Source organism: Protopterus annectens, chromosome 1.part2, assembly GCF_019279795.1.
Source record: "Protopterus annectens isolate FY-2018-M chromosome 1.part2, PAN1.0, whole genome shotgun sequence".
Lineage (NCBI taxonomy): Eukaryota > Metazoa > Chordata > Ceratodontiformes > Protopteridae > Protopterus > Protopterus annectens.
The window spans coordinates 1169983866-1170006352 of NC_056727.1; the positions used below are offsets into that span (position 1 = coordinate 1169983866).

Consider the following 22487-nt stretch of genomic DNA (forward strand, 5'->3'; position numbering starts at 1 on the left):
ATTATGGGATGTCCCTTTGTCCTCTCGCCTCCAGTTACAACGGTGACCACAGAAGCCTCCCTGATCGGGTGGGGGGGCATTATCAGGGATGGACAGCCCAAGGTACATGGCAGGTTCAAGAGGCTCATTTGCACATAAACGTCCTAGAGATAAGGACAGTTCTCTTAGCGTTGCAGTCCTTTCAAGACTCTCTTCCTCTATGCAAAATTGCTATCCAGTCAGACAACATGTCTGTAGTCTGGTATATAAACAAACAAAGCGGAACCAGATCTTACCCCCCATTGTTGAGAGGCTCTTAAGATTATGGAAATGGGCAGAGTTCATACAGCGTTTTCTGATAGCAACGCACATCCCGGAGAAATCCAACGTGACAGCAGACAAACTCAGCAGAGCAATTCTGTTGCCTCATGAGTGGTCTCTCAAGAACGAAGTAGCGGAAATGATTTTCCACAGATGGCGCCAGCCTTGCTGTGACCTTTTTGCTACCCCCACAAACACCAAGTGCAGCTACTACTTTGCCCTGATCCCTCAACAGGGACAAATCCCCGAGGGACTCACTCATTAACGATTGGCCTTCGGGACTCCTTTATGCCTTCCCTACATTTCCGATTCCCAAAGTTTTACAGAAAGCCAGTTTTCTGGGCAGGACACTTATCTTAATAGCCCCATATTGGCCTCGTCAAATTTGGTTCCCTTTTCTGAAGCCTCATCTACTGGAGGAGCTTTGGATCCTTGACCCAGTGCCAGATCTGTTGACCCACTCGTCAGGAGCTCTTCACCCTTCTCTTCAGTCCATCAAACTGACAGCTGCTCCAATTCCCAGAATAGCCAGGTTACAAAAATTATCAAAAGAAGCTCAACATAGTCTTTTGTCTTCACATAAATCTTCAACCAGGAAGCTTTATCTCAGTAAGTGGAAAAGGTTTTCCATCTGGGCCCAGCAAAATAACATTGACCCTTTTCTGGTTTCAATTTCGAATATATTGGAATTTTTGACAAAGCTGTTCAATGAAGGAGCTGCAGGAGCAACCATCCGAGTGCAACTGGCTGCTATATCTAATTTTCATATAGGTAATTCTGAAAAGAGTATTATGTCTAACAAGATGGCTAAGGCCTTTTTGAAAGGTATGATGCACTTAAAACCACCTATCATCTGATCCCCTACTGCTGCATGGAATTTGAACCTAGTTCTATCCAAGATTATTCTCCCGCCCTTTGAACCTGCTTCTTCTTGTGAGCTGAAATATCTTTCTTGGAAGACCATTTACTTGGTGGCCATTACATCAGCACTCAGAATTTCGGAGTTACAAGCCCTTTCTATTAAGTAGCCGTACTTGATATTTCACAAAGATAGGGATGTTATGTAGTCCAATTTCGCCTACATTCTTACCCGTGGGTTTGGAGCCGAATATCGGCTCCAACTCAGCCAGACTTTTCTAGCTTAAAGTCTTCTATTGGCTGGGCTACGAAGGTATCCCATAGTGCACTGCTCCATATCCCCAGATCTCATTTGCCGCTCGTGTAGCTCGCACGTGGTCTCGCTTGGCTGTGGCTAAGTACCCTTTTTTTCTAATTCTTGCTTGAGAGAATTTGTTACAAACAAAAGCTATTTTAATAGCTATTCTGTTTGGTGTTTTTTGTGTATATTTGTAGTGTGATTGTATTTTGTGATATCCCACTAGCTGTTCCAACAGGCTAGGCCCGTTTCAGTTAGAGGGCCTAGTCCGTCCCCTTACTTGTTCTTGTGTTTGCTTTTTACTGCTAAAACCGTTTAAATTAGAGGTTTTAGTGTCTGTCTTCCTGGTGCTGTATGTGAGTTTTGTAAAAACGTTTTAGTTAGAGGTTTTTAGCCCTAGTCCTCTTAGTGTGTGTCCCTTCTGAGGATTGTGTGTGCTGTTGTTTGTGGAAAATTTTGTTCCCGCGCTCAGTGTGGTGTTCTAGTGTGCCTGTAGTTGTTTTTTCCAGTCAGGCACTTACTTGTTGTTTTTGGCTTTTGTGACTAAATTTCAAGATGTCCCAAGATTCCAAGGAGCACAAACCTTTGGGTTTTAAAAAATGCTCCGAGTGTGGTTACAAGATGTCCATCACCGATGGACATTCAGTGTGCTTTTATTGTCTGGGAGCTATCCACCTGCAGGAGTGCTGCAGCTTCTGCCATGCTTTCAGTCCCAGGGTGCTCCAAGAAAGAATAAGTTAATTCTGAAGGGACTCCTAAAACCCTCGTTCGAGGAGGCTGTGGATTTTGCTTCCAGCTCAAAATCGAAATCCTCAAAATCAAAAAAGAGATCTCCGGCTCTGTCAGTCTCCTCAGAGCCACCGGAGAAAGTTATCAAACTAGCTTCAACCTCCTCGGCTCCACTGTCCTCTGGGCCACAGGAAGTGTCGGTGTTGATGGAACCGGCATCGGCTCCAATTATATTGGAACCTCTTCGGAGCCGATCTCCGAGTACTAGACCAGTGTCACCTGAGAGGAGATCCCGATCTCTCTCCCTGTCCTCCAAATCCTCCAGGACACTTTCAGATGTGGATGTCGATAGGGTGGTGCAGAGGCTCCTTCAATCACCAGTTTTGGCTAAATTGTTCTCCGCTCCATCCCAGTCGGCTCCGGAGCCTGTTCCGATACCTTCTTCGATTCCTCCTCCGAGTGCATCTTTGACTTCGGAGCCAGAATGCTCCGCTGCATGTGATGTTCCTAGGTCGGTACCGATGGCCCCTCTGGGCTCATCGGTGCCGACATCAGCTCTGACCCCGTTGGCGCCATCCACCGGGTTCGGGACTCGGGATTCTTCAGTCGGGCCCAAGGGGGACACCTCGGGACATCTTTCGGTTCCTAGTCTCTCCCTCAGTGCCTCGGTTCGTGGAACCCCGATGCCTGTTATGATCTTAGAGGCTGGCCGGTCCTCGGATTCGGGGGGAGGCCAGCCTTTGAGGCCATGCAGAGTGCGCTGGCCAGATCTTCAGCCACATCATGCGGGTCGGTCATTCTATCCCCTACCACTCCGGTGAGAGCCTCTGATCACCACCTTTCTGTAGACAGTGGAGCCTCAAGGCCTAAGGATACCCCCACGAGTGGTCCCCAAGTTTCTGAGGGCCCATCAGAGTTTTTGCCTGAGAAGCCCCCTAGAAAGAAAATGTGAAGAGGAAGCACATAGACTCCCAGGATGAGTCTCTCACCTCAGATACTGACCTCGAGGAATCGGAGGGGTCCCCCAAGTCATCCTCTGATGATGTTTCTTTCTCCGACATCCTGGAGATATTGAAACAAAGAGGTGACTGGCTGTCCAGAGCCCCCTCCGAGGAGGAGTCGGTCTTTTTGAAGGCCTTTGGTGCTCAGCCCTCCGCCTCCTGGGTGTCTCCACCCTTCGATGAACTCCTGGATTTAATTTGTCGAAGGGTGTGGGAGAACCCTGATTCTGTGGAACCCGTACCCAGGAGACCCAATAAATTTCTGCCTGCTCCCCCCGGGTAAGGAGTTTTTGTCCAAAGGAGTCCCTGTGGATGCCATGGTGGTGGCGGCGGCCACTCCGAAGGAATTAGCTGAGACTTCTTCCTCTGTCCATCCTCCTAACAAGGAGTCTAGGACCATGGACCGGTACAGGAAGCATACTCTCTCGTCAGCAACCTTTAACTTACGGTCGCTGAACTACCTGTCTCATTTTACTCTGCTCCAGAGAGATCTCATTAAGGAGTTAGGAGATACTCTCACGGGTAACGTTCCTGAGGCGGTGGCCCAGGCGGTTAACGCCCAGGTCTCACCCCTCAATTCCATCGTCACCTCCTCCACGCGACTCATTTCATATGCAGCCGAGGGAGCAAGTAGGGCAGCAAGCTCAGGAGTCGCCCTAAGGAGGCAAGCCTGGATGCACCTTTGTCATTTCGCGGAGGCCTTCAAGTCTTCTTTCACTGACCCCTTTGATGGTTCTTCTTTGTTCGGAAACAAGGTGAAAGACACCCTCACCAGGTGCGAGCAAGAGGGAAAGACTCTGTCTGCTGTAGGGGTCCGTTTTTCCCTTCCCTCTAGGCCTTACCCCAAGGCTAGAGGGGTGGGAAGATGTGGTTCAAAAAATCACAGAGGTTTTTTCCCAGTGCACAGGGTGAGTCCCCCCTCCAGAGGCAGAAGAGGGGGAGGTTGTTCAGGGAGACGCCGCCCTAGAGGCAGAGGGGAGCCCCACAATTCGGGAGACCGCGATTCCTTTCACAGCTCTCCCTACCATCGTTCCTGATGGGATACCAGACTGTGCTTTTCCGGAGCCAGTCCGGGGGTCAAATATCATTATACCTGGAAGCCTGGCAAACCATCACCCAGGACCGATGGGTGTTACGAATAATTTCCGGAGGTTATGTCATCCCCTTTTCGTCAGATCCCACCCCAGTCAGAAAAATCCCGGACGTCCCACCCAGTCAAAGGGATCACGCAGCTTCAGAGGTTTTAATGCTGCTAGAAAAAGGAGTCATCCATCATGTCCCCTGAGACCAGATCAGATTAGGGACTTAATCAAGATTCTTTTTGGTGCCAAAAAGAACAGGGAACCTGAGACCCATATTAGATCTCAGCCAACTGAACAACTATGTACAAAAGTCCAAGTTCCGTATGGTCACACTACAGTCAATTCTCCCATTGTTGGGAAAAGAAGTATGGATGTGCTCCATCGACCTCAAGGATGCTTACTACCATATCAAAATGGACAGGGCATCCAGGAGTCCCCTACGCTTCCGGCTGGGAGCCAGTCATTTTCAGTTTCGAGCCCTGCCCTTTGGTCTCCCCACAGCCCCCAGGGTGTTCACCAAGTGTATGGCGGTGGTGACAGCTCACTTGAGACGTCAAGGATTCCAAGTGTTTCCGTATCTGGACGACTGGCTCCTCACCGCCCCCACCAGGCATCTACTAACCCAAACCAGGGACGCTACCATCACTCTCTGTCAGCAGTTAGACATAACACTGAACTGGGAAAAATCTGCGTTGTTGCCCTCACAGCGTGTCATTTTTATAGGTGCAGAGCTAGACACCGTTCAAATGTGAGCCTTTCTACCACAGGAAAGAATCTAAGAGTCTTACAGCAACAGGTGCACGCCCTGCTACCCCTGAGGAAAGTGAAGGCAAGATGGGTTCTCCAACTGCTGGGGAATATGGCAGCAGCAATTATGTTAGTCCCTCTAGTGAGATTGCACATGATGCTCCTTCAATGGCTCCTCTTTGCTCAATGGTCTCTCCAGAAACTTCTACTTTCTCACCCTATTTTGCTCACGGACAGATGAAAACAGGATCTCAGTTGGTGGCTTTGCACCAACAATCTGGACAGGGGAAAACCCTTTGTTCCACTACCCCCGGTTGCCACAGTGACCACGGACGCCTCCCAGATGGGGTGGGGGGGCATTATCTCGGCAGGACAGTCCAAGGCACGTGGCAAGATCACGAGATACATCTGCATATCAACGTCCTAGAGATGAGAGCGGTGCTACTTGCGTTGCAGGCACTTCAGAGCTTTATACCTCTTGGCACTATTGCAGTACACTCGGACAATATGTCAGTAGTGTGGTATCTGAACAAGCAGGGAGGAACCAGATCATACCCCCTGTGCAGAGAGGCCATGCGAGTGGGTCAGTGGGCAGTAGCTTCCCAATGGTTTCTGGTGGCAACGCACATTCCGGGGAAGTCCAACGTGATAGCAGACAGGCTAAGCAGAGCTATTCTGATGCCTTACGAGTGGTTCCTGAATCATCTAGTTGCAGAACAAATCTTCAGCAAATGGGTTCAGCCTTGCTGCGACCTTTTTGCCAACCCCCTCAATGCGAAATGCAGCAGCTACTTCACGCTGATCCCCCCACAGGGTGAGTCACCCAGGGACGCTCTAGTCCACGATTGGCCCTCCGGTCTGCTTTATGCTTTCCCTCCATTTCCCTTGCTATCAGAGGTTATTCAGAAAGCGCTGTCCTTGGGAAGCAGAATGATTCTAATTGCTCCACACTGGCCTCGTCAAGTCTGGTTCCCCTTTCTTCATCCCTACATTGTGGACACACTTTGGACTCTGGACCCACAACCAGACTTACTGACACACATGTCAGGACAGTTCCACCCCTTTCTGCAGACTCTCCGGTTGACAGCCTGGCTACTCCACTTCCGTCGTTAGTTAGGCTTCATCACTTTTTACCCGAGGTAGTTCATATTTTATCTTCCTCTCATAAGTCCTCTACTAGGAAGATTTATTCCAGCAAATGGAAGAGGTTTTCTATTTGGGCTCATTCCCAAGGAATTGACCCTTACACAGCTCCAATTGCCTCAGTCTTGGAGTTTTTGTCTATGCTTTTCCAGCAGGGTTCAGCATCAGCTACCATTAAAGTTCACTTGGCAGCAATTTCTAATTTTCATGTTGCTAATGATCCTAATCTGATGGCTCACAGACTCTGTAAGGCTTTCCTGAAGGGCACTCTGTTACTCCGTCCTCCTGTCTCAGAACCGATCATGCCCTGGGATCTAAATTTTGTTCTGCAAGCCCTTACTTCTCCACTCTTTGAGCCTGCAGCTACCTGTGACTTAAAATTCTTGACCTGGAAAACTGCCTTTTTAATAGCCATCACATCAGCCAGACGCATTTCAGAAATTCAAGCTCTTTCTATCAAACCTCCATACTTGATCTTTCATAAGGACAGGGTGTCTCTTAGACCAAACCCTTCCTTTCTTCCTAAAGTGGCGTCTGTATCTAATCTTAATCAATCTATTGAGTTGCCAGTGGTTTTTCCCCATTTTTCAAACAAGGCAGAATTTAAATTTCATCAATTGGATGTACACAGACAGTTACGTTTCTATCTGCACAGAACCAAAGATCTCCGAAAATCTGATCAGCTGTTTGTCTCCTTTTCAGAAAACAGAATTGGGTCCCCTGTCTCCAAAATCACCCTATCCAGATGGATATCAAATTGCATCTCTTTCATTATCTACTCAGGGGGTAAAGACCTACCGTTTCCAGTCAAGGCTCACTCTACTCTATGGATGATATTTGTGCTGCAGCTACCTGGGCATCTCCTCATACCTTTGTTACTCATTACAAGCTGGACATGGTATCTAGGCTCAGGTCTTCCTTTGGTTCCACAGTACTCAGGAGTATCTTCCTCTGAGCCTCCCAGGATGTAGGTGCTGGGGACGCTGTCCCACGGGTAAGAATGTAGGCGAGATTGGACTACATAACATCAAGAAGTTATGTACTCACCATAACGTTCAGTGTATGTAGTCCATCTCGCCTCACATTCTTACTTACCCTCCCACCTTTCCCCTTCCTGGAGGATCTGGAGGTTAGGTCTGGTTTTTAGAGCTCCCTTCACCTTTAGTTTATTCCTCTTTACTTGGATGTTCTTATGCATGGGGGTATGAGTGTGGTGTTCTCAGTAAACTAGATCTGGGGATATGGAGCAGTGCACTATGGGATACCTTCTTAGCCCAGCCAATAGAAGACTTCGAGCTAGAAAAGTTTGGCCAAGTCGGAGCCGATATTCGGCTCCGAACCCACGGTTAAGAATGTGAGGCGAGATGGACTACATACATCGAACGTTATGGTGAGTACATAACTTCTTGTTTCCCTCAGAACTAATCCGTCATTCTTACCAAAAATTTGTTCCGATTTCACACTTAATCAAAATGATTGAATTACCTGTTTTCTTTCCTAATCACTCAAATCAAATGGAATATATGCTTCACAAACTTGACGTCCGTAGACAACTTAATTTCTATTTGGACAGGACAAAAGACCATAGAAGGGCTGATCAACTGTTTGCCTCCTTCTCGAATTCTAGAAAAGGTGCACTGGTATCTCAATCTACCTTGTCTAAATGGCTTTCTGATTGTATATCCTTTATTTACCATGAAGCAGGCATTGCGTTACATGACAAAGTAAAAGCTCATTCTACCAGAGCTGTTTCTACTTCTGTAGCCTTTTTGACCAGGCTACCTATTGATTTCATTTGTGCAGCTGCCACCTGGTCAAAGCCGCATACTTTTATATCTCACTACAAGGTAGACAAGGCCTCTAGGGACAGAGCTTAGTTTGGGTCTGCTGTCCTTAGGCAGGTACTCCCATGAGCCACCCAAGATTATGGTGCTGGGGACGCTACCCATCAGTAAGAATGAAGGCGAGATTGAACAACTTCACATAAAGAAGTTATTTACTTACCATAACGTTCCATGTGAGTTGTTCTTCTCGCCTTCATTATTACGACCCCCCACACACACACCTATCCCCATCCAATGTTTGGAAGTTCGAGAGGTTCTACGTTGGTTTTGGTTCTCCTGACGCAAGTTGGCAGCAAACAAGATCTGGGGAAGGTAGAGGTGCATTGTGGGATAGGGCTTTGGCCTCGAGCTGTTACAGACCTTGAGCTTTGCAAATTGGCCAACTCGGAGCCAAGGATCGGCTCCGAACCCATCAGTAATAAGGAAGCCAAGAAGAACAACTCATATGGAACGTTATGGTAAGTACATAACTTTTTTTCTTTCTTTCTGGCAGGGATAGACTTTTTCTTCCTGGAAATATGAGTTGTGCTTTGATTCCTTTCTTTTTAATGATTTTATCAGAGGGACACACACTCTTCTTTTAGACATTACAAGGAGTGAAAAGTCGTTCTCAAACCTGATAGTTTGGTCTCCAATTTTTAATGGAGCAAGTGGCCAGGCAGTTCTTAAAACAAGGTCTTTGTTTTCGGTAGAGATAAAACTTACAATAATAGATCTTGGACAGCTGTTTTTACTGGATACAGAAGTTGTAGTTAAAGACCTGTGTGCCCTTTCTATCCCAAAGGATAGTGCTTCAAGTAGGTTTAAGATTTTAGGAATCCAAGAAGTCAGGAAATTAATCATATTGTCCCCCTCCATCTGCTCCGGGATGCCATAGATTCTTATGTTGTTTCTCCTGGTTCTATTCTCAGTGTCGTCTTTCTTTTCCATGAGTCTGTTGTTTCTTGAAGAAGAAAGTCTGTGTTATTTTCTTTTTCTGTTAACCTGTAGTCTGTCTGTCAGAGTATTCCAAAGCAGCAATCTGGGCAGTTTGTTGTGTAAGGACTTTATTTAATAAGGTTATTTGTTTGGTGGCATCTTCTTTTATATTGTCTATTTCTAAGTTTAATTTGTCTATTTTACCCACCAAATCTTGAACTGTAGTAAGGATTGCTTGTATTTCTTTCTTCATTTGAGTTTCTCGCTGAGAAAATTTGGAGCTGCTCATCTTCCTTTGTGAATGTGATTTCAATGTCCCTTCTATTTGAAAGTTTGACAGGAAAATATGAAAATTGTAGCTTAAAAATTGCACCGACTTGTAGCTTACAACTTCCAGAATTTGATTTTAGTAGTTTCAGGTCTTTGCTAATGAAATTAAATAAAAATCCTGTCAGGAAAAAATGAAGACGGCAGAGCTCGAGAACTCTGCTATTTTCAGCTTGCCATCCAAGCCATGCCCTGTAACTTCATTTTTAAAGGCTCAAGCCACACCCACTGGGAGGTAAAAGTACACATTCAGTAGAGCCCTACTAGGGAATGAGATAAATAAGGAGATAAAAGGTATGTCCTAGTTTGTATCCTAGAGGGAATTCTGCTGTGAATGGGTATAAATCTGATAGCAGAATAGCATTAAGTTAGTTAAAGGCTGTTTGGTTACTGTAGTCCTATATAGAGGAACTGAAGGTGCACATGTACGTGAAAGGTCATTCACTTACAACTAGCTGATCAAACTGAATTTTTTTTTTTTTTACAAGATTTGGCAGTGTTGTTCTTATGACTGAGAGGATAGTGCTTGGGGGGGGGGGGGGTGTCTTCTTAATGGCAAAAGGTATAAACCACCCACAGAAAAAGAAAAATATGTTTAATTATCAGGTTCCAGTCAAGCAGGTGGTGTTATATTGGTGTCCAACTCTATTCTGGTTATGGTGACAGATTTTGTTTGGATATTATCAACAGCATAGTCATTTTGCAGTAGGCCAAATAAGTACAGTGGTTAGCAATATGCACTGAGAAGAGTAAGTGATCCATGTGTAAAGTGTTGTGTGGCCTTGATGATTACTTCCCACCAATGAAATAGGATAAAACTTACTTTAACCTACTGATGTTTTCTCTAAAGGTAACTTTCAAGCTAACATTAAGCTCATGCAACACTCTTCTAAGTTTTAATTGTTCCAAGGGTACAGCATTAAGGTGCTTTAAAACAGGTAGGGAACAAGAACCTTATGAGACCAGCATGACTTATTACATAAAATTTAGCAATACTGTAGCTGTAGTGTATCCTAAAGCCATTTTATTCATTCATTTTTTTGGGTGGGGGTGCATTGTCCTGTATCTGAGCAAGTAGTACTTGGTCAGAAAAAAAATGATTTCTGAATTTTCTTATTACAAAGAGTGATAATCGGCTAATAAGTAGAAAACCATAAGAATGCTGAAGCATTGTACAGAAGTACAGTAAAATGTACTGTGTATATTTGCTGTAATAATTCAGTTCTGCAATTCTGTATTTCTGTTTTCCTATCTGCTAAGTGTTGAGCATTTTTGCATTTCATTTTTCAGGAAGAAAAAGACAGAGAACCACCTAAAGATTCCCTTGATGACCTTTTTCCAAATGACGATGAAGATCAGGGACCTGGAAGTAAGGCAAATTATGTGCCTATGTTGCATTTGCAATAAAAAAGGTTTTGTTTTGGCACATATACATGTATACAGTTGCAGGTGATAGTTTGTTATATCTAATGTGTGTGTGTGTGTGTGTGTGTGTGTTACCTACACATCATTTATTGCACAATTTTCTCTTATTTTTTTTTTTTCAAGTGGGGCAAACTCGTCCCTTAACCACCCCTAAAAATACTTTTTTGCGGTAATATGCAAATTATATTGAAGGTTAAGTAGGTGCTAACTGCCCTTTAGAAAGTATGACAAAAAACAGCATACTGTTGGTAGCACCACCGTGTTTGTTCATGGTTGGGTACTATTCCTAGAATAGATTTGCTGGTGTTACTCACACTGAATAAAATATGCTTGCACACAGATATGCAGGCAATGAATTATGTATTCAAGTATAGAACTTAGTAATTATGACACATTTTCACTGTGTAAGTATCCAGAAAGACTAAAAATGGTCAATGCTGATGTTCGTTTTACACTGCTGCAGTCATTACACTTGGGTTATCCTGCCATCAGGCGGTCCCGCTGTCAGCCAGAGTTCCAAAGTCTTGATCCGGCGTCGGTTGCTGTCGCTTCTTTCCTGACGTCAGAGCGCCAGGGGTATATAAGATGCATCCAACGCCATTTTCTTCAGTCTTTCTTACCACGTGGTGCCCGAAGCAGAAGCAGTTCGCAAGTGCCGGTCGGCCGACTCCTGAGAATTTCAAAGTCGAATTTCAGATCCGAAGTCTTCAATAAAGCTAAGTACCCCGTTGGGGAAACTTTTTTCTTGCCTCAGACCGATGTCAGAAAAAGTTAATAATTGTATTTCTTGTGGGAAGCAAATACCTCATAAGGACTTCCACTCTTACTGTATTCCATGCCTAGGCCCTGATCACGACGTCACTAGTTGTCGGTTTTGTGCTAGATTTAACAAACGCACTATAAAAAGACGTTTTGATTTTGCTTTGCACTACTTTGGCTGAAGGTTCAATTATACTATGCCTTCGGATCAGACGACGTCAGCAATTCCGAAAAAACGCAAAGACAAGGATAAAGACAGGAATCCGCGGTCCAAAACCAACGGCAAAACCTCTTCTAGGCCAGTCGCCGGTTCTCAGTGAGGCACTTTCGCAGCCCCTGACACCCGCTACCTCAGAGCCACAGGCCGCCTCCAACTCCCATGTGGAGACAACTAGGCCTCTGAAAACTCAAGGTATTGGGCTTACGGAAACTAATCCCTCAGATGGGTCTGGAGCCACTGAGCAGGCATCGGCTTCTGAGGGTGTTTTCAGACCTTCACAACTTACCATTAAAGCAACATCTAAGACAAAAGTACCATTAAAGACAAAGAAACAAAGAAGCAAGTACAGCATTCTCCTGGACAATCCTCCATGCCTAAGAAACAGATGCTTAACATGGCCGAAGACCTCATTACTCTAATCAGGGGTTCCCACCCCCCTCCTGAGAAAAGGCATAGGCAGGATACAGACTATGATTCCTCTGATCAGGTTTCCATTTTCTCTGATTCCTCTTCAGACCAGGGATACTGTCTACCCCCCTATGAGGACTCTGATGCTGAAGAATATATCCCTTCAGCCTCTCCTCCGGAGGATTATTCTTTTGGGGAAACTGTATATACCATGAGGGAGCATTTCCATTGGGAAAGTGAGGATTATTCAGAATCCAAGAAAAGGCTCAGGGATTTCCTTTTATTGCCTCAGCACAGGCCCCTGGCTATTCCACCTGTGCTAGATATTGTGGATGATGTGTTCTCTGAATCCAGCTTATCTCCTGATTCTTTGCCCCCTGCACCAGCCAAGCCAGATCGGTATTATAGAGTCCCTGACTCTCAGGTTTCTTTATAAAAACCCTTCTGCTGATCCAGAAGCTATTTCCCAGGGTCCAAAAGGGGTTAAGGCTTCCATTGCAAAATATCCAGTACCCTCTGACAGATTCCAGAGCTTTGGATAGATGGGGGAAGAAAGTTTACACTTCTGCAACTTTAGCAGTAAGGGCTTTAAATTGCCAGTTTCACATGTTTAAGTACCAACAATATTTAATGGCTCAGTTAAAACAGAAAATGCTTGCAAGCTCAGAAGCTCCTGACTGTAAAGAAATGCAGGATTTATTGCATGCAGTTGAACAGGTGGGAAAACATACTCTGCAATATGCTTTGATTCTTTAGAGGCCTCTTGTAGAGCCGCAGTTACTGTGATTCGAAAACATGCTTGGTTAAAAGAACAGAGTTTACCTGATCATGTTAAGGCAAAATTATTGGATGCTCCTTTACAGCATGATACCTTGTTTGGTGTTAAGGACCTAAGAGGTGTTAAAGAAAATGGAGGATAAGGCTAAGTCTATGCAAACAGTCAAGGATTTCTTACAGGTACAACCACCTCGATTTAGCAGAAATTGGCCAACAAAAGAATTGGTCCTTTCCAGTGTTAGACAGGCCACAGAGAGGCAGATACAGACGCCCAAGAGGCAGATCTCAATCCCTAGGCTCTAACAGACAATGACAGTGGGGCACCTCAACCCCAAAAGGAGGTGAGGACAAGTCTCAACCTTACAGAAAACAGTCACAATGACTTCCCCCTTCGTACGCCAAGCACTTCCCTTTTGGCAGCCCCCTTAGGGGGAAAACTAGCACTTTTTTCTCAAAACTGGCAAACAATCACCCAAGACAAATGGGTTCTGAATATTGTGTCTCAAGGTTACAGGTTCCACTTTCATACTTTACCAAGGCTAAAAGGAATGTCAGACCTGCCACAGAATCAATGGGCAAAGGCACAAAAACAAATCACAGCCCTCATGGACATGAGAGCTATTCAAAAAGTACCACAACAGGAACAAGGACAAGGATTTTACTCAAGACTCTTCCTGGTTCCCAGAAAGGACAAGGCCTGGAGGTCCATACTAGACCTTTCAATTCTAAATACTTACCTGGATATTCCGAAATTCAAAATGTTGACATTACAGCAGCTTCTACCCATGCTGGGCAAGAAGGCTTGGCTTGTTACTCTGGACCTCAGAGGCATACCTGCATGTCCCTCAGACAAAATTGCAGAAGATACCTCAGATTCAGAGCTGGTACAATGCACTACCAATTCTCTGCACTGCCCTTTGGCTTATCTACTGCGCCCAGGGTCTTTACAAAGTTCCTGGCACCAATAATTGCATTTTGCAGACAAAAAGGAATTCAAATATATCCATACCTGGACGACTGCCTCATTCAAGCAGAGACAAAGGACATTCTTCTACAGCATCTGGCATTTGTAAAAGGTTGCTAATTTCTCTAGGGTACACAGTAAACGAAAAGAAGTCAAAACTAGTGCCCTCACAACAGATTATATTCCTGGTTGCCAGCTTAAATACAACGGCCCAGATAGCTTATCTCACGCCAGACAAACAAATTCAATTAACTCAATATTTTCAATTACTGGTAAAAAAATCCCATCTCCCTGCAAGAAAATTTCTGCAGGCACTGGGATTCATGGCATCCTGCATACTACTAATACCATATGCCAGACTGCATATGAGGAAATTACAATGGTACCTAAAAGGTGTTTGGACTCAACACTCTCACAGTTTAGAAGCAGTAATACCAATGATTTCTGCCTACAACAGGAGTTTTGATGGTGTGCACAGGCATGTCACCTAAACAAGGGTCAGCCTTTTACCCTACCCACAGCCAGGCAGACTCTAACAGATACTTCGGATTACGCCTGGGGAGCACACATGGCGGGAAAATGCATTCAGGGCAAGTGGACCACAGACCAGATGCATCTTCACATCAATCAAAAAGAGATGTTGGCTGTTCAAAATGCCCTAACAGCTTTCAAGGACCTTCTGCATCCAGGACAATTATTCTTAAAGACAGAAAATACCACAGTAATGTGGTACATAAACAAGCAAGGGGGCACTCATTCTTATCCCCTATGCAGGCAAGCCATGACCTTGTGGAACACAGCTCTAACGTATCAAGTTCATCTGCCAGCACAATTCCTGCCAGGAAAGAAAAATACTCTGGCAGACGATCTAAGCAGAAATATCATGGACCCTCACGAATGGAAATTGAATCCACAAATCTTCAGCATGGTAATGCAAAAATGGGGATGCCCAGACATAGATCTTTTTGCCTCCCCACTGAATTGCCAACTACAAAAATTCTGCACAAGGACTTATCACACACAAGCATGGAAAGTGGATGCTCTCTCGTTCAGCTGGAAAAGCCTAAAAGTTTATGCCTTCCCACGACTGCCTCTCCTTTCAAAGGTACTCCTAAAATCCAGAGAAGAAAAACCACAGATGATCTTGATTGCTGCAGACTGGCCACGCTAGCACTGGTACCCAATCTTAAAGAACTTAGCTCAAGGCCTACCGTGGATTTTGCCTCAAATTCCACACCTTCTGACTCAACAAAACAATCAGATCCTGCACGGTCAGCTCAAAACCCTAAACCTGGCTGCATGGCAGATTCATTAGTCAAACAGGCAACACCTCTCTCTAAAGCTGTTATGGATGTCATTTTAGAGGCCAGGAGGCCTAGCACCAGGAAAGCTTACTCAGAAAAATGGAAGAGATTCTGCACCTGGAACCAGGCTCAAAGCCTTGACCCTCTTGTCCCAAACATTCCTCAGATTCTACAATACTTAACTGAGATGCTGGACAAAGGCCTATCCTTCTCATCAATTAAGATCCACGCCTCTGCCATTTCAGCACATTACAACACGGATCCTCCTTTATTCTCTCATCCCTTGCAAAAGCAGTACCTCAGAGGGGCTAAAAACATAAGACCGCCCCGGAGAGCACCAACACCAACTTGGGACCTCAATTTCGTTTTGGAAAAACTGACCCTGCCACCTTTTGAGCCAGCCAATACAGCCGATCTAAAATTTTTATCATGGAAAACAGCTGTGCTCCTGGCAGTACTTCAGCACGAAGAGTCTCAGAGCTACAGGCATTAATGGCAGTGGAACCTTTTATAATTTTTCATCAGGACAGGGTTTCTTTAAGGACAAACCCTACCTTTATGCCAAAGGCGGCATCTAGTGTGGCTCTTAACCAAACCATCCATTTGCCAACTTTTTATCCAAACCCCCAGAATAAAGGGGAGAAACTTCTGTACTCTTTGGACATACACCGGTAGCTACGCTTCTTCTTGGACAAAACAAAAGCTTTCAGGAAAACCGAGCAGCTGTGTTTGTAGCATATGCTGCAGGATCACAGGGCAAGGCTATCTCAAAGCAAACTATATCCAAATGGATAGGACACTGTATTCGTTACTGCTGCAGACAGCATGGAAAATCAGTCCTTAACATTAGGCCACATTCCACCAGGGCAACAGCCACTTCAACAGCCTTTCTCAGAGGAGTACCTACCAAGGAAATTTTGGAGGCTGCAACTTGGAGGTCAGTGCACACCTTTACCAAGCATTACCACTTGCTTCTTTACTCTAAATCCAGAGCAGGATTTGCCACCGCAGTTCTGCAGGGGCTCATAGCCAATCCTAACTCTTTATAGACCAAGCCACCCAACCTTAGCTTTGGGATTCTACCCAAGTGTAATGACTGCAGCAGTGTAACACGATGAACATAGTACAGTTTTGTACCTACCATAAATGTAGATGTTCGAGTGTTCACACTGCTACAGTCCAGGTTGCCCTCCCTCCATCCCCTCTGAACTAGCTGGACTTATCTATACCTTTCTATCCTATACAACCTTTGTGGTGTATTTGCTTGTATCTGAAGGTATTGTTTTTATTTTATATGTATATTTTTTATTAGCAAATATGTATTGCCTACCTGCTTGGGGGCACCTGACATCTGGGGCAAGAAAAACTGAAGAAAACGGCATTGGATGCATCTTATATACCCCTGGCGCTCTGACGTCAGGGAAGAAGTGACAGCAACCGACGCTGGACCAAGACTTTGGAACTCTGGCCGACTGCAGGACCGCCTGACGGCAGGATAACCCAAGTGTAATGACTGCAGCAGTGTGAACACTCGAACATCTACATTTATGGTAGGTACAAAACTGTACTTTTTCCCTTATATTAAGGTTTGTTTTGTTCTGTCTTGTTAAAGATCTACCATCAAGGATCCTCCTTAGTGGCTGCATGATTATTCACTTCCTCCACCAGTAACCATTTTAATTATCTGGTTTGTTAACTGTCTAGTTGGGCTGGTCACAGGGGTCGTCTTGAGCCTCAACCTAGAGCAACAACCAAATATGACAAATGTAAAATCATAGTCATAATACAGTACGTAAGAGCAACACAGTAATTAAAAGCTTGCATGCCATAGTAAAGTCACATTTCACAGAGAAAGGTACTCCCTAGGCTAAGTACAAATATAAACACCAGTTGGTTATAATACAGTATGCAATCCCAGGAAGTAGTAATATATTACATATCAACTTCATGTTTCACAACATGGCCAGTAGGTCACAGAAGCAGGGAAGGAATTCCTTTGACTGTGTGAAAGCACAGTACAAGCATACATTGAAGAAGGAGACTGATGATGGGAAGCCGGTAAATAGCTACATAGACAGAAGTACCTGTGCACTTTGATGCAGCAGGATGTTTTTACAGGAACTGTTGCATCCTAAAATTATTCCTATATCTTTGGACTTTCAGGAACAGAAGCCATCTGTTTATACATAGTTTTCTGTAAAGTAGTGATGTTAGTACTGTGGGGAGTAGTGATCCAGTAGTTTCAATTTGAAAGTAGCAAGTTTTGTTCATTTTTAATTAATTGTGACATTTTTTCCCAAATGGCAAGGGGAATTTCATTACCCCCCCCCCCCCTCCAATTAAAGCAAAGGTTGGTCATAATGTAAGGACACCTTTGATGTTCTTCATGTTTCACTGTTGCAGTCATCACATTTGGGTTATCTGCCTGCAGGTAGCCCTCAGCCGGCCTGAATACCAGAGTCTTCAGATTTCTGCATCGAATGCTGTCGCTTCTTCCATGTAGTCAGGTCATCAGGGGTATAAAACATGCAGCCGACGTCATTACATCAGTCTTTCTTGCCATGCAGTGCCCAAAGCAGAAGCAGTTCACAAGTGCTGGTCGGCTGATTCCTGAAATTTTCATTTTCGAGTTTCAGACCCGAAGTCTTCAAAAAAGATAAGTACCCCGTTGGGGATCCTTGTTTCTTGCTCTAACTGATGTCAGAAAAAATGAACAATTGTCTTGTCTGTGGAAAGCAAATACCTCGTAGAGATTTTTATTCTTACTGCGTCACCTGTTTAGGCCCAGACCACGACGTCCCTCACTGTCGCTTTTGTGCCTTGTTCAATGCCCGAACTATTCGTCGTCAGGCTATTTTTGTAGCGAAATACTTTTGTTCTCGATCTCCGTATTCCAAAATGACTTCGTTAAGCCGTCCGACTACCGATCTTCCGAAAAAACGTAAGGATAAAGACAGAGACCGCATAGGTTCATAACCGCTGACGACGCTTCCGTTAAGCTAGTCGCCAGTCCGCTGGTACTCAGGCACTTTCGCCACCCGCTACTACATATTTGCAGGCTTCTACTGAGATCCATTCGGAGTCCAGTATGCTGCGAGATGCTTCTTCGATTATGGAACCTGAGGATGTCTCTACCTTGGATGGGTCTGGAGCCGCCATGCAGGCACCAGCTTCTGAGGGTGTATTCAGGCCTACAGACTTTCATTTTAAACCGACAGCATCATTTCCAACTAGAAGTACCGAATTCCTCAGGCCTAAAACTTGCACTACGCCTCGAAAACTGATGATCAAACCGATGACTCGGGCCCATATGCCTCAAAAACAAATGCTTAGAATGGCTGAAGACCTTATTACCTTAATTAGGGGAAGCCAGCCTTCCCCCTCTAAGAGACCTAGAACCGATTTTCTTTCTGATTCTTCTCATCAGGAATCTGATATCTCTGCTCCTTCTGATTACCAGGATTTGCCCTTATCTACTTATGAGGATTCTGATGCAGAGGATTCCATTCCCCCTGCTTCTCCTCCAGAAGATTTTTCTTTTGGTGAAACTTTGCATACCCGTAGAGAGCATTTCCACTGGGAAAGCTAGGACTATTCTTAGTCCAAAAAGAGACTTAGGGAATTTTTACTCCTGCCTCAACACAGGCCTCTAGCTATCCCTCCTGTTCTGGCTATTGTAGATGATGTTTTCTTGGAATCTAGCCTTACCCCAGACACTTTACCTCCATATCCCAAAAAACCTGATGGGCACTACAGAGTACCTGACTGTCACAAGTTCCTCTTTAAGAATCCTATTCCGGATCCAGAGACCATTTCCCAAGGACCAAAAAGCATTAAGGCTACTGCTGCCAAAAACCCTACCCCTTCTGATAGAGATTCTAGAGCCTTAGACAGATGGGGTAAGAAGGTCTACACTTCTGCTACTTTGGCCGTTAGGGCACTAAATTGCCAGTTTCATATGCTAAAGTATCAGCAGCATATTATGGGACTACTTAAACAGAAAATGATGTTGATTCCTGACTGTACTGAACATAAAGACTTGCAAGATTTAATGCATTCTGCAGAACAAGTTGGTAAACATACTTTGCATTGTAGTTCTGATGCTTTAGAAGCATCTTGCAGGGCTGCTGTCACTGGGTCTGTACTTAGAAGGCATGTTGACTTAAGGAACAAAACCTGCCAGATCCAGTTAAAGCTAAATTACTGGATGCACCCTTAAACCAAGACCGCCTTTTTGGGCAGCAAAGCAGAGGAAGTCCTCAAAAAGATGGAGGAAAAACCTAAATCTATGCAAACTGTTAAGATTTCCTACAAGTACAGCCTCCCAGATTCAGTAGGCATTGGCCTTCAAAGAACTGGTCCTTTCCAGTCCCTTCCAGGCCTTCTCAGTCCAAACCTAGGAACAGCAGACCACCAAGACTTCAGTCACAGGCTACGCACAGATCTAAGCAGTGGGGGGCTCCCACCTCTAAAGCAGGGAGAAGTAAGCCACCCCCCTATGGAAACATGACACAATGACTTAACCTTAACCCTTCCAAGCCCTGCTCAAATACTTGCTCCCTTAGGAGGAAAGCTCACACTGCATGCAAAAAACTGGGAACTCATTACCCAGGACAAAAGACATAGTTTCCCAAAGATACAGATTCCACTTCCACACACTACCAACCCCAAAAGGTTGGCCAGACCTCCTCCCAAATCAATGGGCAGAGGCCCAACAGCAGGTTCTCTCCCTTCTCAGTATCAGGGCTATTCAACCTGTCCCAGCAGAACTAAGGGAACAAGGTTTTTATTCAAGACTGTTTCTGGTACCCAGAAAAGAAAACTCCTGGCGTCCTATCCTGGACCTCTCTATTCTCAACACCTTTCTGGTGGTTCCAAAATTCAAAATGCTGACTCTTCAACAGCTTCTTCCTATGCTAGCCAAGGATGCCTGGCTGGCAACCGTAGACTTAAAGGAAGCTTACCTGCACATCCCAATAAGAGAATCCTGCAGACAATACCTACGTTTCAGGGCGGGCTCCATGCACTTTCATTTCTCTGCACTTCCCTTTGGCTTATCTACTATGCCCAGGGTGTTCGCAAAGTGTCTAGCTCCAGCCATTGCATTTTGCAGACAGGGAAATGTTCAAATTTACCCATATCTGGACGATTGTCTTATTCAGGCAGAAAGCCAGGCCCTGCTATTACAGCACCTGGCATTTGTAAAGAAACTTCTATCCTCACTGGGGTACACCATCAGCGAAAATAAATCTCTACTAGTACCCTGCCAACAGATTGTATTCCTGGGAGCAAGCTTGAACACAACTTCCCAGATGGCATTCCTCACTCCGGAGAAACAAGTTTATTTGACAGCCTACTTCAAACTATTGGGCACAAAAACCCAGCTATCTGCAAGGAAAATACTGCAAGCCCTGGGGTTCATGGCCTCTTGCATTCTGCTAATTCCATATGCAAGACTGCATATGAAGAAACTCCAGTGGTATCTAAAAAGTTTATGGTGTCAACATTCTCAGTACCTGGAAACAATGATTCCTATCATTCCTTGTCTAAGGATAGAGTTCCTTTGGTGGGCAGAGGCCTGCTACCACAACAAGGGACTCCCTTTCACTCTACCCCCTGCCGCCCAAACCCTAACAACAAAAGCATTAGGCTTTGCATGGGGGGATTACATGGAAGGGCAGTTTCAGGGCAAATGGAACCCAAGACAGATGCACCTGCATATCAACCAAAAATAAATGTTAGCTGTACAGAATGCTCTGACAGCCTTCGACCTTATTCTCCCAGGACAACTATCGGTAAGGACAGACACCACCACAGTTATGTGGTATGTAAATAAGCAGGGGGGAACCCACTCCTACCTTCTCTGCAAACTAGCCATGGCTCTGTGGAGCACAGCCTTGAGCTACCAAGTGCACCTACAAGCTCAATTCCTGCCAGGCAAACTAAATTCCCTGGCAGACGACCTAAGCAGAAATCTCATGGACCCACACAAATGGAAACTAGAACCCAAAATATTCAACCTCTTGAATAAATGGGAGACCCCAAAGGTAGACCTGTTTGCCTCCCCTCAGAACTACCAATTGAACAAATTCTGCACCAGAACTCCCCACAGTCAAGCTTGGAAAGTGGATGCCCTGTTCTTTACCTGGGGAAAGCCTCTCTGTTTATGCCTTTCCCCCTCTGCCTCTCCTCTCGAAAGTTCTACTAAAGATCAAACTGGACAAGCCAAGAACAATACTGATTGCATCAGACTGGCCATGCCAGCACTGGTACCCCCTCTTGCACAGTCTTACACTGCTACAACCATGGCACCTGCTTCAGACCCCTTCCCTGCTGTCCCAGCAGATGGGCCAAATTCTGCACCCTCCCCTTCAAACCCTGAACCTTGCAGCCTGGCTAATTCCATGAGCTCTCCTCTAGCATCCCTCAGTAAGCAGATACGAGATGTAATTCTGGAGGAAAGTAGGCCTAGTACCAGAAAATCCTATGCTGAAAAGTGGAAAAGATACTGCTCCTGGAGCCAGACTCAGGGGATGGCCACTACAGTGCCCAGCTTACCTCATATTCTAGAATACTTAACAGAGATGCTCCACAAGGGCCTATCCTTCTCATCAATTAAGATTCATGCCTCTGCCATTTCAGCACATTATAATACTGAGCCACCCCTCTTCTCTCACCCCTTGCTAAAACAATTCCTTAGAGGAGCCAAAAATTTAAGACCCCTCAGGAGAGCTCCCACTCCAGTCTGGGACCTTAACTTTGTATTGGAAAAGCTCACTATTCCCCCCTTTGAGCCAGCTGCAACAGCAGAGTTGAAATTCCTTTCTTAGAAAACAGCGTTACTTCTAGCCATCACTTCAGCAAGAAGAGTGTCGGAATTACAGGCCCTTATGGCAGTAGAACCCTTCATTATCTTCCATACAGACAGGGTTACCCTCAGGACTAATCCTTCTTTTATGCCCAAGATGGTGTCCAGTGTGGCTTTAAACCAGTCCATTCATTTGCCTACTTTTTTCCCTAATCCACAAAATAAAGGTGAACGGATACTGCACTCTCTGGATGTGCACAGACAACTTAGATTCTATTTGAACAGGACTAAGCTTCTCAGAAAATCTGACCAGCTGCTAGTTGGCTTTTCTACAGGGGCAGAGGGGAAGGCCATTTCAAAGCAAACCATTTTCAAATGGATAGCCCGTTGCATTCACTTCTGCTACAAGCACCATGGAAAACCTACACCACAGGGGATAAGATCACACTCCACCAGGGCTGCATCTACCGCTACGGCATTTCTCAGAGGAGTCCCTACCAGGGAAATCCTGGAAGCTGCTACCTGGAGCTCTGTACATACCTTCATCAAGCATTACCACCTGCCTATCTTTTCCA

The 22487-nt window shown here is 45.1% G+C and overlaps 1 protein-coding gene across 8 annotated transcripts in view; it reads left to right on the forward strand.

The window, feature by feature from the left end:
- Positions 1–22487, forward strand: part of LOC122792271 (kinesin light chain 1-like) — a 1642552-nt gene that overhangs the window by 581892 nt on the left and 1038173 nt on the right. For all 8 annotated transcript variants that reach the window (XM_044060030.1, XM_044060031.1, XM_044060032.1 and 5 more), the window contains one exon: positions 10538–10616. In XM_044060030.1, coding sequence (XP_043915965.1) covers positions 10538–10616 — 79 coding nt within the window. The remainder of the gene's footprint in view (positions 1–10537; positions 10617–22487) is intronic.